The sequence below is a fragment of the Spodoptera frugiperda genome, chromosome 27 (assembly GCF_023101765.2).
Source record: "Spodoptera frugiperda isolate SF20-4 chromosome 27, AGI-APGP_CSIRO_Sfru_2.0, whole genome shotgun sequence".
NCBI lineage: Eukaryota > Metazoa > Arthropoda > Insecta > Lepidoptera > Noctuidae > Spodoptera > Spodoptera frugiperda.
The window spans coordinates 2,278,395-2,292,551 of record NC_064238.1 but is presented as its reverse complement, the minus strand read 5'-3'; the positions used below and the strand labels follow the sequence as shown (position 1 = coordinate 2,292,551).

Sequence of the window (14,157 nt, the reverse complement as noted above, 5' to 3'; positions counted from 1 at the left end):
TTGTGATGTGGCAACATTAATAAAAACAAAATATTGTCTATTCCTCATTCACAATCTGCGATTCTGTCAAAATTATTGAAATTGTCAAAAGTCAAAAACATAACCTCACTTCGACATCCGAATCAGATTATTTTTGTAGATTTTAAAAACAAAAACATAACTTAAAATGAGTCTTTGTTTAAGATCTAAGTATTTACGGCCCAACTTGATAGGTTCTTTATTTCGGTACTCGACCACATCAGTAGAGGCAATTGAACAGAATGACCAAGTTTTAGTGGAAGATGAAGATGCATTGGCTAGAGAAGCTGAGATAGAACGAAAAAGAAACGTATCTAGGTTAACAGAGGCACATTGGAATCTTGTGAATGGACGAAGACCTTACGTAGAGCCTACGAATTGGTCCCACTTGACGGTAAAATACAATAGGAAGTTGTATGGAAAATACGGCAGCGCAAGTGGTGTTAACCCAAGTAAATATTGCTTTAATAATTATAATTAAGACTATACCATATTATCGTCGATCCGTTTGACTGTAAACATTCTGTAATATGAGTGTATTTGCAATAGATAACTTCTAGAGTAAGAGCCATGAATACCAGAACAGACACCAACACTATTCTGAGGCCACAGGCTCTTTAGGCATCATGGAAGTTCCGATCCTTATCATTCTATCTACACCATGATAACTATATTAAAGAACATTTTTTTTATCAATTTATAAAACATAATTGAAATCATAAGAACTACATTCAAATCTTTTCAATTGCAGGTCTTTGTTTTCCAACACAAAGAGAAATCCAAGAGAAAATGGAGTATGAAGCCGTTGCATATCCTTTTACCATAAAAGAAATGATGGAAACCGCAGCAAAGAATAGAAAGGAACAGCAACAGAAGATTGAACAGAGGGACAGGGACATTGCTGCCAAGTATGCTAAACTGGACCAGTGGAAGAAAGAACTTCTTGATAAGATTGCCAAGAAGACTGCTGAAGCTAATGCAGCTAAGGTAAGCAACTCAGATCGGTATCACGCCATAGAGAGTTAAACATTTAACCAACATAAAACTGTTGTGTGAATGAGATTTCCTGAGGCCCAATTACCCAAGAATGTTGTCAATGTATGTAGGATGGTTAGGGATTGTGGAGGCACAATCCCTAACCATCCTACATACATTCTTAACCATACATTCTTAACTCCCCTGGCAAGGGACTTGTAATGCCTCTGGTGTTCTGGGTGCCATGGGCAACGTCAATTGCTTGCTGTCTTATCTCATAAATATAGTTAATAGCAATTAATTAAATTGCTATATACTTAAAAATATATTCACCATTTGATGAAAGATACTGCTGAATTACGGCCTCCCTTATTATGTGATTCTGGAAGACAACTTACCACTAGTATACAATATTGTTTACATTTAAAAAAAATCATCACTCAATAGCCTAAAAAATATAAATGAAAAATTGTAATCGAAAACAATTTCCCTTCTTTTTCCAGGAAAAGAAAGAGAGATTGGTAGAAGAAGTAAGAAGACACTTTGGTTTCAAACTGGACCCTCGTGACGAGAGGTTCCAGGAGATGCTGGCTAAGCGGGAGAAAGAACAGAAGAAACTTGAGAAGCAAGCCAGGAAGGAAGCCAAAGAGAAGATGATGCTGGCCAAACTGCAGCAGAAAAATGTAGAGATGAGTGATGCCAAGAAGTAACCTATTTTAAACTGTAGATTAATTAATTATTAGAGTAATAAACTGTTATTGTAATATTATAAATCAGTTTTCGTTATTTCATGGGCTGAAACAAATAGTGTTATGTCTTGAACCAATGTGCCTGATTGACAATTTCTACTTTTGAAAATTTAGTTAACTTCATCATAGAGTACCTATCCTCTACAGAAGAATAGGCCTCTCCTAAACAATCTGTCAATTTCTCTGCACTCAAGTTTTCAATATCGAAGAATCCGAAAAAGGTTGCCATTTAGAGCGAGACCCCTTTTGTCTGTTGTGCTATGTAGCGTCGTTCCGTCATAACGTCACTGTGGACGCAGCGTCACCGTTAGTACAATAGGTATGGACTGTTAATATAAAGACTAGATTTATAACAAACAATTTTTTAATCGTACATAAAACATGATATTCATAAACTCATAAATAAACATAAAAAACGTCACGAGCTGTCCTCGGACGAGGACGAATAGAGTGCCTCCCGCGGATTGATGACGGTCGCCTGATGTACGGAGCGTTGTGTTATCTGTGGCGAACAAATCAGCGTGTCCGAATCGCTTGCCACACTACTACAGGGGCTACTCTGCCCGTATATGTGCTGGGGACAAAATAAATGATGAAAGATATTTATGTTGTAGAATCCTATGGCTAAATTAGAAGATCCTTCTATTGTGTATTTTGGATTCAGTTGTAGGCTAACTAAATTAGTGTTTATTAGTCTCGCTTGTTACTCGTAATCAGAAGAAAAATAGTTACCTATTTTGAAAAAAAAGATCGGATGGTAACACTAAGTTTCTATAGTATTACCATGTCTTAACTCACCTACAAAATATGTATGTAGAGTAGAGATGGTACAACATACTTACTTTTTTATTAGGCTTCGTTTGCACCGAAATCATGTCCTCCAACGTATTTGATTCCTCGCAGTGCGCGTTCCTCGTGTCGCCTATTTGCCTTTCAATCATTTCTGGTTTCTGTAAATACGATCCATGCAAAGTAATCAAATCTTTTGACTTGTCGTTTCGTACTCTTACTTACTCTTTTTCAAAGGTATGTGTAAGGTAAAGAATCGTTAATCGTTGCCATTCTTTAAAAATATTTGGCAAAACATTTAAAAAAGTAGCACCTAATTCTTCTTCTTAAAAAAATGAATTTCAAAAGACTACTAATGAGATGCATTAAATCTTTCCCCGGTTAAAATTATTTAAGTAAACCCTGATTTATATAAAATGGCAAATATACGAACCATTTCAACGGCGTCCCTTCGCTGCGAGTCACCCAATAGATGCGCGGACTTTGTCATCTTGTTGACCTTCATTTTGTCGTTGGCTATCTTCTGGTGCGAGCTTTGCGCTCTCTTTGGAATCATGTTTACGTGTCTATCGCTATACTGTGCCTCTTCCACTTCCGTGATTTCCTCTGTTGGCTGTTCTTCTGGTGTATTCTGTTTCGACGTTTCGTGAAGACATTGTCTGCAAAATGGTTCGTAGAAATAGAATAATTCTACTGAAATGAAGCTAGGTAAAGAGTAATAGAAAAAAAAAAACCACTCATATAATACAAACGCAAATGAGTGGGGTGAAACCAGAACTAACCCGTTAGGCACTAACCCGTAGCACTGATTATTCTTTATGAACGCGTATATATCCTTGAATGCCTGCTGTATATAAGAGAGTGTCGTCTGGTCTATAGGCACAGAACTAGACGAGCCTGAGCTGCTTGATAAGTCTCCTGATCTCGCACTTGCTTCGAATGAATGTTCTGAACCTGGAAAATAGGAAAAATGTCTGAAAGTCCATTGTGCATGATCATTGTGGCTATCAGATTAAGAGTAATCTAATTATTTTAGTAATCATTTAATCCTCAGGGTATCATGACCTTCAGAGAGCGAAACACAATATCCTCTTTGGTACTATACCTCAATCAATATTTCAAATTTTAATTAAAAATATAAAATCTGTTCATTCTCTACCGATTTTCAGCTCTTTTTCTCTTACAATAGTTACCTGACGACGCCGCACAGTTGGCCCACAGTCGTATTTGCTGTTGTTTGAGCTGCTTCATTTGGTCTACTAATTGTAAATTCAGCTCTTCAAGCTGTTGCCGGTGAGAAATTTCTTCTTGTAGCTGCTCTTCTAATACTTCTGCGTAATCTCTACAAATTAAAAGATCATGTCACCCATGACATCGTCACAACTCCTTGATACATTATTATAGATTCTGCTAGACTAGCTTCTGCCAGTAAATTCGAACGCCAAAAAAGGTACTTAATTCCTGCTTTTATCAATTTCGTAATCCTCCCAGTGCTTCTCTGCACTCCCCAAACAACATACAGTAGTTTTGGCTGTGCGTTGTCTGTCAGTCAATCAGTAATAGAAGAGGAACATATTATTGTTTGATAAAGTCTACCGCAAAGATACTTGTATGCGCTTACTTGTCTTTTTTCGTTAAGTTTGTCTTCGTTGCATACTTAACGTTCGTAGATCTCACGTTCGATCCCGGTGCACGATCTCGGGATACTCCATTTCTGTAAATACATAAATACATAGTAAACATATTGAATGTCCTCATCAGTGTACATCCACTACTGAGTATAGGCTTCTCCATCCGCCACCGAACACAATCTGCAGCTCTTCGCATCCGAATCTAATTTCGGAATAAGTGTAATTGTAACGATTTTAAACTTTGAAAAATTGTAAACTGAACTTACTTCGATGTCACGGATTTCATGAACTTTTCACTAGAAGATCCACTGCTAGCGAGCCATGAGAACTGTTAAAAATTAACTAATATCATTGCCAAGATTGGGCCTAGTATGAAGGGTAAATAACATGAAGAAGAATAAACTAAATTAATTATTATGTTGTCGGCTTACTCACGTAACTGTTTGACGAGGAACTCGAATAGTTTCAAGCCATGCTAGATGCTCATATTCATAAGCAGCATTTCGCGACACACGACGCGGCGATTGACGCGCTACTACTTTACCTACATATATGAATATGCTCATGAATATGAGCCTCTAGCATGGCTTAAAACTAGTCGAGTTCCTCGTCAAACAGTTACTTGAGTAAGCTGATAACATAATAATAAATTTAGCATGTCTCACGAAAGTTATAATAAAAAAGAATAAACTATTTATTAGTTCGTACCTTCCCTTCCATCCCCCTTTCGTTATCCCTGAGCACCGAGCGTACTTTGGACAGCGATTCACTGGTCACGTCTGGATTGTTCCTTATATCTAACACTACTAGAGTCTTGTTTGACGTCATCATCTGTTGGATTGCGGCCGACGTGTTCTCCGTTATACCGCAATTTTGAACGTCCAATGCTGAAACATTAATTAGGAAAATATAGTGATAAAAATTATTATCAGACAAAAGACGACTGGTAAATAGAGGTTATTTGCTTATTCAATCTCGTAGAAAGACAGTTTGCCATTTGCATGCAATAGCTACCTGAGACTCCGACTAAATCGTCAGTTTACCTTGTAGCCGGTCTAACAAATTAATAATCAAATCATCAACCTAAGGAACGAAGAGAGGATCGTTGGCCTATTCCAAAAAGTTTATTCCATTTGGAGATCCATACATCAGGTGAACATACCTTTGATCCACAAATCATCCGCAAGGACGTCAAGTAACTTGCAAACCCCAACGTCTCCTAACTGAGGGTTGGCACACAATGTGATTCTCCGTAATCCTGCCATCGCGTCTAGTTCAGGCAGTCGATACCGAAGTGTGTGTGTCCAGTTCTCACTGTATCTGTGGATCTTTTGATACTGGAATTGACGAAAATACTAAAGCTGTAAAGGTACGATCTGAGTATTTACCTACTTTATGAATCCTAAAAATGTTCGCTAAAAACATAGTGGATAATTTCAATACTGCCGGGATTGCGACAGGACTGTATGAGTAGTTTAGATCGAGTTCTTTCAGACAGCTAATTAACTGACGCTTTTAAACGAATATATATATCCCTTTTGGAGATTGAAACATACTTACCTTAACTAGTTCCGCGATATATCCAGCCCCCAAAGGCGTCAAATCGCATCCTGACAGATCCAGTGTCAGAATGTTTGGTAGACACCTGATAGACTTGCAGACAGCCAAGCAGCCAGCATCCCCGATAAGACATCGTTGTAAGTGTAGATGTTGTAAAGAACTATTCGTTAGTAGGGCCTAGAATAGGTTTAAAGTAATTTAATTCGAAGACAGAGGCATTGAATTTCTTAAATAAAAATGATCTGTAAAAGCAATCTGCGTAAGATTTGGAGCGACGGAGGACACTTTGGAACTACCTTGGCTTAAAGAAAGCTGACCTTCTTATTGAAACGTAAAATGTCATGAACAATATTATAATGTATCACACCCAGTTTTAGCTTATGAACTACTAGTTGTCATCGTACAATATTCGGAGGACATTCAAATGGTTTCAATAGACTTGAGAAGACATCAGATCAGATACTAAAGAAAGGATCAGGTGGAAATCGATGCTCCTTACATAGAATGAAAGTAAATCTTATTACCTCACACAAAGGATTTAAATATGGTATCCTCAGCGGTAGTCCTTCTAATAGTAAGGTCGTCAACAGTGTGGTATTAGAAAGTAGTTGTGCCGTCGCCTCCACTAAATTACTGAGCATGAAGTTTGTGAGTATCACACTTCGTTTGTTCACCGTTTTTGCTAGTCTCTCGCAGTCTATATGTTCTAATACTGTGGTGTCAAACAGATCAATGGATTAAAGATAATTTGAATAATGGATCACGAATAATTTAAATGGTAAAATCTTTACATAGGATGGTATAAAAGAAGACGTATTACGCCGACTCGTAGATATAATCTCTTTAGTAAAAAATACACACCTACAAAAGAAAGGGCAGATTTGAAACCATGTTAGCTACGACTAGATAAATGGAAAATAATAGGCAATTTATGTTCAATGTTATCCATAACGGTTACAATGTGCATTAACTTCACCAGTGTGAAGCCATTGAATGAATCAGTGTTCAAGAAGGTTTGAAAAACACCAGAATGTCTGCATTCTTCGAAGACAATTTCTAACCGGACGCGTGATTTATTTACTAAATATGTTTAATTTGATCCCTGCAATTGTTATTTAAACTTGGTGTGACTTTTTCTCCTACGATTGAAGTTCGTTACATGATTTCATTGTGATGGACAAAGTCCAGTTGTGGTACAAAGATTATTCTAGGCATCTCCTATTTATGATTAATGTCTATAAATAAGCTTAGCAAGGTTATCAATCCATTGACCCTTTGATAGTTAGTCGGTACCTACTAATTAATCAATTCAAGTTGGCAACGGTTTTTAGATTTTACATTCGAGATAGGGTAGTACTTTGATAACGAATTAAATTCACTTCGTATTCGTTTGAGAAATATAAAAAAGTCCAGGTTTTATGATCTCAAAAATTTTGAAAATAATGTAACTATTTAGTAAGTAAATACACTTGTCAGTAAAGTTACTAAAGCCTTACGAAATTACCAGTTTGTTAATCTGAGTTGTATCAACATTACCCGTTTTGACTTGCTGTCGACACTTTATTGAAACAGAATGCAGGCTCAAATCACAGCTGAGTGCATTTAAAATGGGTGGCCAGTCCGCATATTTGATTCTATCCACGCAGAAATCCAACACCTTGCCATTGCCAGAAGGTATGACATTAGTCAAAGGAGTAAGGTTCTGTAACTTGCAACACTTCACGTAACATTGGTGAAATATTCTGCTACTTTTGGTCTCACTCCCTTTGCCGACCATATTCAAAAAACGAGTAAAAAAAACATTCAAATCACAAATAATACCGTGCAATACGGCGCGGTTCTTTGCTCGTAATATCGTTAAAATTTATCTGTTAAATAAATATGATTTTTGATGAATAATTGCTCAAAAATATAGTAAGAGGACAGTTTGAAATTAGAATATCGTGACATTGACGTTAGTTTATTTTTTCATGCCGCCTAATTTTGCTGCGACCGGTATCTCTAAACGTCATTTTTGATGCGTTTTGTGATAACGAAACATGAAACCTCATGCATGGCCCTCACGATTTCTAACTGCATAAATTAGAACGCAGCTTTTGCTGAAAATCAAAGCGACAAACTGTTTATACTCTTTGATCAAAGCTGAAAAAAGTCTTTCTGCTCCCTTTACTTATTATACTCTTTGTTCTGCTCTCAAGTTACTCTGGAAGGAATGGAGACTGCTTATTGAAACTGAGACTTTATATTCTGAAAAAATGTAGGCAGCTTGAAGAAAAGTAAGGATGAAACAAAACACATATTTTTAAGTAATAATTTTTATTAAAATATTTGTGACAGTCGTTTACAAACTTCCACATACAACACAGCCATCAAGGACTAGATATCTGATTTTAATCATTTGCATATTAATACTATTGGCAAATTGAGAAAACATTAATTATAAAATACATATATTTGACTTCCACAAGCGATCGTAAAAGGCCTAAGTGACACTGCAATTAGAGAAATACAAACTTAATTACAAGGACATAAGATATGTTTTTGTTAAAATGAAACACAAGAGACATGAATAGCTATAGATACGTCGTTTGTGTAAGTCAAAACGAATCAGATATTTAATCCATGATGATGACCACCTAGTAACATCCAATCATACTATTTACATATAAAATCTATTTACTAGACGATAACGTATGTATAATAACAATCAATACTTATTAAATCTTGTCTTTTCATATCAGGGCAAATTACAAAAAGTGGCGCTAGTGTGCAAAATTGCTACCACGAATTAAAATGTTCTACGGAATTCTATAAATAAGATTTTTGTAAGATTATTTCGACTGTTGTGGTCATAATTGAAAAGAAATTAACTGTAATCGAATAGAAATCCCTGATATGAGAATTAATTAATTAATGTTAGCTAAGGTAACACACGGTAACATTGTTAAGGCACTTACAATGAGACTTATCAACGAAAGTCTAAAGCTAAACTCAAAATTCTTTACGTTTTCAGGTCACAAACTGTTGTACAGAGAGCGTAAACATTTTCTTTAGTGTGTAAAGACCCTATTCCAAAAGTTATCGGCTAATAACAAATTAATATTTAAATTATTAATCTAAATCTTAAAAGAAGATAATAACTTTTCAATAATATTGATATCACATTAGAGTTACAAACGATGTGATGAATTGAAAATTATATTTGAATTTATTACTAAGTGGGAATATAATAATTTTGTGTAGTTTCTTGCCAAACAAGTTTGATTAATTATTTTTTCTATCAACAGATGGCGTTAAAAACAAGTAGCGTTTAATTTTGTTAACTCATTTCTCAGTTCACCACATCAAAAATTATTGTAAAAAATAAATTAAAACAAGTCTGCACTGTCACCGATAATGCTATACATAAGATTTTTTTTAGTCATACAATATGTTGTTTTTTTTATAATGAAACTGAACCATAATCTTTTAGAATTGTATATCTATGTACAGAAAAAAAACTTATCAGAATGTGAATAATTAAACTGGGAAATGGAAAATTTGGTAAAAAATATTAAATCTCTAACAGTTAATAAGAAAATCCCAGTTCATGAAATAAAACCTTAATTACTTTTTAAGGGCTGATTAAAAATATGACAATGTTTGGTTATCTTTCATGTTAGATATCAGGTACTCTCTTATGTAGCCCAAACTAAGAATAAGGAAAAAAGGTACACGGCATTTATTGAACAAACTTAAACCTCAAGTCAAGAGAAATACAGTCGAAAATAGCATAAACGGAATCAGATGTTATTAGAAGTCAATCCGTATGTGTTTATAGGTCTTTTAAAAATGTTTAGACTACTTTAACAAATTAATAAGTATTGTATGACCATTTTAATTTAATATTCCTGTAATATAATTGTTGACATAATACCTAGAGTACAGTAAACACCTATTAAATATGTACACATTTGTGTTAGATTTTGTCGATTTTTTGCATTATAACGAGATCAGTACTTTATTCAGTACGTAGCCAGGATGGACTTACTTTAACGTAGCCTCAGACGCAAGATTTTTGACAAATGCATCGTTTTTTGAGAAAAAAAGGAAAAAATATAATTAAAAAAAAAATAATAAGTACAAATTATCGCTGGAAAAGGTTCTAATGTGATCATATCAACTCTATGCGTAAAAAAGTTTAGTGTTCGACGTTTGAAAGTGAATTGACAGTAATAACGGCCAGCAACACATTGTCAAATATCTTGAAACTTGGTTTTTTAATAGTTATTTTAAGTTTTTTTTCATCACTGGCTTTTTTGGTGCTATAGCATACATACATACATTAAAACGCGATCGTATTAGAACATAATAAGTAATTAATTTATAAACAATTCAACCGATTTTCAACTTTATACGGGTAGCATTGAAAGGGAACAAAACTTTGCCACATGATGATGATTTTAAATCTTGTTACTAAGCAATAGAACTCAAAATCGGTTGCATTATCTATAAAATTGCATATGACAAGGTGGTAACCAGCAATAGGTACATAAGATCAGACCACGCATTATAACCGTGTATCTAATAAAGTTTATCTAATAGAGATAAACAGAAAGTAATATGTCCGATACTATTCCATTATCGTACCGTGTTGTTATGAGAAAGAAAGTACATTTCCATTTTGGAACCTTATTACAAGACTTTAAAGTTGAAATTCGACTATGTCCCTTTAAAATCAGGTATAGCGATGTCGAATACGATCACGTTTTGTTAACAAATTTCGAAATGATTAAAATATTATGTATACGATATGTGTTATATCTAAATTAGTTAGATTAATGTCGGCTGACCTTTTGACCGCTGGACACATTTAAAAGACTACATTTTTAAATAGGATTATTGCGTAACTTCATTTATTATAAGATAGATTAAGATTGAATTGATTGATCGCCAACCCATATTGTGTGGTGATGAATGCTCAAACCTTCTCCTTGTAAGAAAAGGCCTTTAGTCAGCAATGGTCACTTATGGGCTGTTAATGATGATTGGCTAAAGATAAGATTCAATCAAAAATTGGGTAGCTTATACTATAAAAATCTTCCTAATCGTGGCAAATTTTAAAAGAAATTGGCCTACTGCCTATATTATTATTAAATCTTCTAAGTGAGAGATCCCAACAAGTTTCACTATACATCCAGTCTATATTTAAGAATGTTTCAACGATTCACAGAAATTTGGAACCAACACTGCAGTTTTACTAACAAAATTAACTTTACATCTGAACAAAAATGAAACGCTACTCACAATAAATGAAGTTACACTCACACTTGACGCTAAAAACATTCCATAAGTCAAAAGATCAACCTCAAATAATTATACTAAGCTAGTTCAATGTATGGCCCTCTCCGATCCGACTCCGGTTGGTCTCCATCGCTGTCGGAAGCCGACATCGACCGCCGAACGTTCCATTCGCTCTCCGGATCAGAGAATATGTTCCTGTCGGCTAAAGCATCGTCGTCCATCGCTTCCATGTCCAAGTCGTCTGTTGGAGAAGATAGAATAATGTGTTATTATACTGTAAGTGTTTACATACATAGATTATAACAGCAATAAGATTGAAGATTTGAAACTATTGAGTTTGGTGCACAAAAAAGTTCAATCAGGAGAAATCAAGGATTCATTTAAGACCCACAAAATCAACCCAATGTTGATGGCTGATGTATAATATTCAGATACTCTAATCGTATGATGTCATAATCTCAAAGATAATAAGGTTCTGGGCGCTTAATCTTGAAACCAATCTCAATGTCAATGTAATTTCAATGCAATAATTATTCAATGTCTAAACTATGCATCCGCAATCGTAGCTGTTAAAATAGCATTCAGAATACGGACTAAAAAGCCAAACTCAACACTATTTAGTTCATTCAATATCCACACAATATGGATGCAATGGGCGCTAGTGTTGCAACTGAAGAATACAAAATTTCACAATATCAATGTCGATCGATCGGAATTGGATTCAAGAATAAGCCCTCTGATCTGATAGAAACGGCACTCCAAGAGTGAGAAAGAGATGGTAGTCTTAAAAAAAAATAGCTAGCAAGTATGTATGTGCATATAGAAATCAAGATAAAGCTGAATAAAAACTTCATAGAAACAGTGATTCAAAGAAACTTGCCTAAGTGAAGGAAAAATGACCAAAGTCATAAATAAGTGCTTGTCTTGCAAACAAGCATCTACATGCACATGCAACTTACTTCTGTGAGCTGACGAAATCGCGAATAATATGATCTGAGGATGAAACATGTTTGAAATGTATAAATGAGATTATAATGGCGAAAATTGGATGTTATAAAATGTGGATAAGTATTACAGTGAAGTGAAACATCAAATATAGGTGAAGAACTCCTTTGGTCTGGGTAATCAAATACTGTACTTTGTAATGAAATTGCTTATGAGTATGATATTTCGCATAATGCGTGTTTGATGCATGCTGTGAGAGTGAATCGAAAGATAATGATAATGTTATGTAACATGCAAATCTAAGAACTTTACAAAATAGATACATTTATCTTAATAGTTGGTTGGTATGAAAGGTGCGGGGCTAACACAAGTATTTGGTTATAATAAACGAAACAAGGAAACATCTATGTGACAATTTGAATTATTCACACACTACCCTAAAAATCTACCTACGCCGCCTGTTTTTCTGCCTGATCTGAATCAAGGAGATGCAGGACTCTCTTTTCGCTTGCTTTCTAACAAGAAAGTACCGAATTTCTATTATGTAGTTTATGTATAATGTATATGGTACTGACCGTTGTCAGCGATGAGTTCAGCGCTCCAGTCGTTGTCGAACTCGAGCTGCTTGTTGACGTCGCGTTCAGTGGGCGACTGCACCGCGTCCGTGTCCGCGTCAGTCACGTCGTATATCTCCGTCATTTTCATCTGGAATTAAGATAATTTGTTAATTATTTATAATGAAGGGTTACAAGGATACACATTGAAAATAAGTAGATAACTTCGATATTTTTTTCACGGTATGACAGAGGGTTTATTTTATGAGTTCTACGCCCAAATACTGAAATGCTACTCAATTTTAAGTTGTACTTAAATATCGTGCTATCTCTGTCATTTTATAAAGAATTGATAGCGACAGAACTAGTTTAGAGAGCGTCTTAAAATTGAGTAGCGTTTGAGTATTTGGACACTAGTGTGGTAAAAGAGATGAGTGATGAGCTGTTATGCCATTCAATGTCAAACACGTGTACACAACTTGACGTACTACACAGAAACCAGTAAAATTATTGTTGCTATTATGTGACAATGTTTGTTTACCTCACCTATGTAAACTTCGTCAGTTTACTTACAAAACGAAATCAATAAACAATTGAATTGAATGTGTACTAATTGCATTCCAATTGAGGACGTACAAACAATCCTAGCGTACATTGCGATAAACTGTATAATTTATTAACTATATACTACTACCTACCTAATATAGTCTATATTATGTACGTATCACTCGTGTAGGTACGATTTATCCTTCATAATATATAACGTATCTACATGCAATTAGGCAGCTGTTTTCATTTATCTCCTATAATATAAAAAATATGCGAAAGAAATCATTCAAAACAGTTTTTGTCAACTTGTTTTAAACAATTTTTGCGTCCATTAAAAACTGAGAAATCCCGGAGTGATTAAGATTAGGAAATCGACTGACAGGATACATCTTTCATCTATAGAAATTTTTAGTTAGTTAAGCTGGGCAGGCAAAGTACAGAACCAAATATTTTAAGACTTTACTTAGATATTAAAAAGCGTGTCGTGTTTTTGTGACGTATTTACAAACAAACAAAGACACCGCTATCGTATTTACGGCCCAAGTTAACGATACGTACTATTACTCACAAATAGAGCGAAGTTCGATATACCTATTGCAAGACGTTTACTTTCTGTAAACATTTATTATTTTCTTATTTATATTGGTGTTTTAACAGCTCAAGGAAATGCAAATTCTGAGATAAAAGGATTCCTAGGTCGAACAAAATTTTATTACCTATTATTTATTTTTCATTAAATTAAAACTATTACCATGGTTTTAATATCTTAAAGTGGCAAATGTTTGAAATGAAAATATTAATATTCCTATCATTTCTAGGTGTCATATAAATTAATGAGTCAATAATTGCATAATAATAATAATTTATGAGTAATATTAAATTGCACCACGCCATGTTAAGATTTATAACTATTTTTAACGATTTGACCGGATTGACTTCAATAAAACAAAATTGCAATATTTCATATTGTAATATCTTTGTTGCATAGACAATATACTATCACTATGTAAGGGTTGGTGCCATGTATGAAGGACAACATAAAGTTGCCATAAAAACAAATGAGGCAGCTCAAACTGGTGTTACCATAAAAAGAAAAACAAGCCT

The 14,157-nt window shown here is 34.6% G+C and overlaps 2 protein-coding genes across 2 annotated transcripts in view; one reads left to right on the top strand and one right to left on the bottom strand.

Annotated features, from left to right (window-relative positions):
• Positions 1 to 73: 73 nt before the first annotated feature.
• LOC118263395 (growth arrest and DNA damage-inducible proteins-interacting protein 1) lies at positions 74 to 1,766 on the top strand. The gene is made up of 3 exons (XM_035575345.2): positions 74 to 470; positions 770 to 1,005; positions 1,497 to 1,766. Exons 1-3 carry the CDS (start codon positions 167 to 169, stop codon positions 1,701 to 1,703), a joined length of 747 nt encoding a protein of 248 aa, XP_035431238.2. The 5' UTR covers positions 74 to 166; the 3' UTR covers positions 1,704 to 1,766.
• Positions 1,767 to 2,088: 322 nt separating this feature from the next.
• LOC118263277 (uncharacterized) overlaps positions 2,089 to 14,157 on the bottom strand; it is a 30,942-nt gene continuing 18,873 nt past the window's right edge. The window contains exons 8-20 of the mRNA XM_050705456.1: positions 12,526 to 12,655; positions 11,108 to 11,246; positions 6,247 to 6,436; positions 5,723 to 5,899; positions 5,325 to 5,499; positions 4,871 to 5,049; positions 4,429 to 4,490; positions 4,153 to 4,245; positions 3,725 to 3,873; positions 3,329 to 3,485; positions 2,965 to 3,190; positions 2,585 to 2,692; positions 2,089 to 2,316 (exon numbers count right to left, since the gene is read on the bottom strand). Coding sequence (XP_050561413.1) covers positions 2,161 to 2,316; positions 2,585 to 2,692; positions 2,965 to 3,190; positions 3,329 to 3,485; positions 3,725 to 3,873; positions 4,153 to 4,245; positions 4,429 to 4,490; positions 4,871 to 5,049; positions 5,325 to 5,499; positions 5,723 to 5,899; positions 6,247 to 6,436; positions 11,108 to 11,246; positions 12,526 to 12,655 — 1,941 coding nt within the window. The 3' untranslated portion in view covers positions 2,089 to 2,160. The remainder of the gene's footprint in view (positions 2,317 to 2,584; positions 2,693 to 2,964; positions 3,191 to 3,328; positions 3,486 to 3,724; positions 3,874 to 4,152; positions 4,246 to 4,428; positions 4,491 to 4,870; positions 5,050 to 5,324; positions 5,500 to 5,722; positions 5,900 to 6,246; positions 6,437 to 11,107; positions 11,247 to 12,525; positions 12,656 to 14,157) is intronic.

Bases quoted from the DNA above. Each gene is read 5' to 3' on its own strand.
- LOC118263395 (XM_035575345.2), top strand. From the start codon at position 167: ATGAGTCTTTGTTTAAGATCTAAGTATTTACGGCCCAACTTGATAGGT. The intron at 471-769 runs GTAAATATTGCT...TTTCAATTGCAG, and splicing joins CGCAAGTGGTGTTAACCCAA to GTCTTTGTTTTCCAACACAA. The intron at 1,006-1,496 runs GTAAGCAACTCA...TTCTTTTTCCAG, and splicing joins CTGAAGCTAATGCAGCTAAG to GAAAAGAAAGAGAGATTGGT.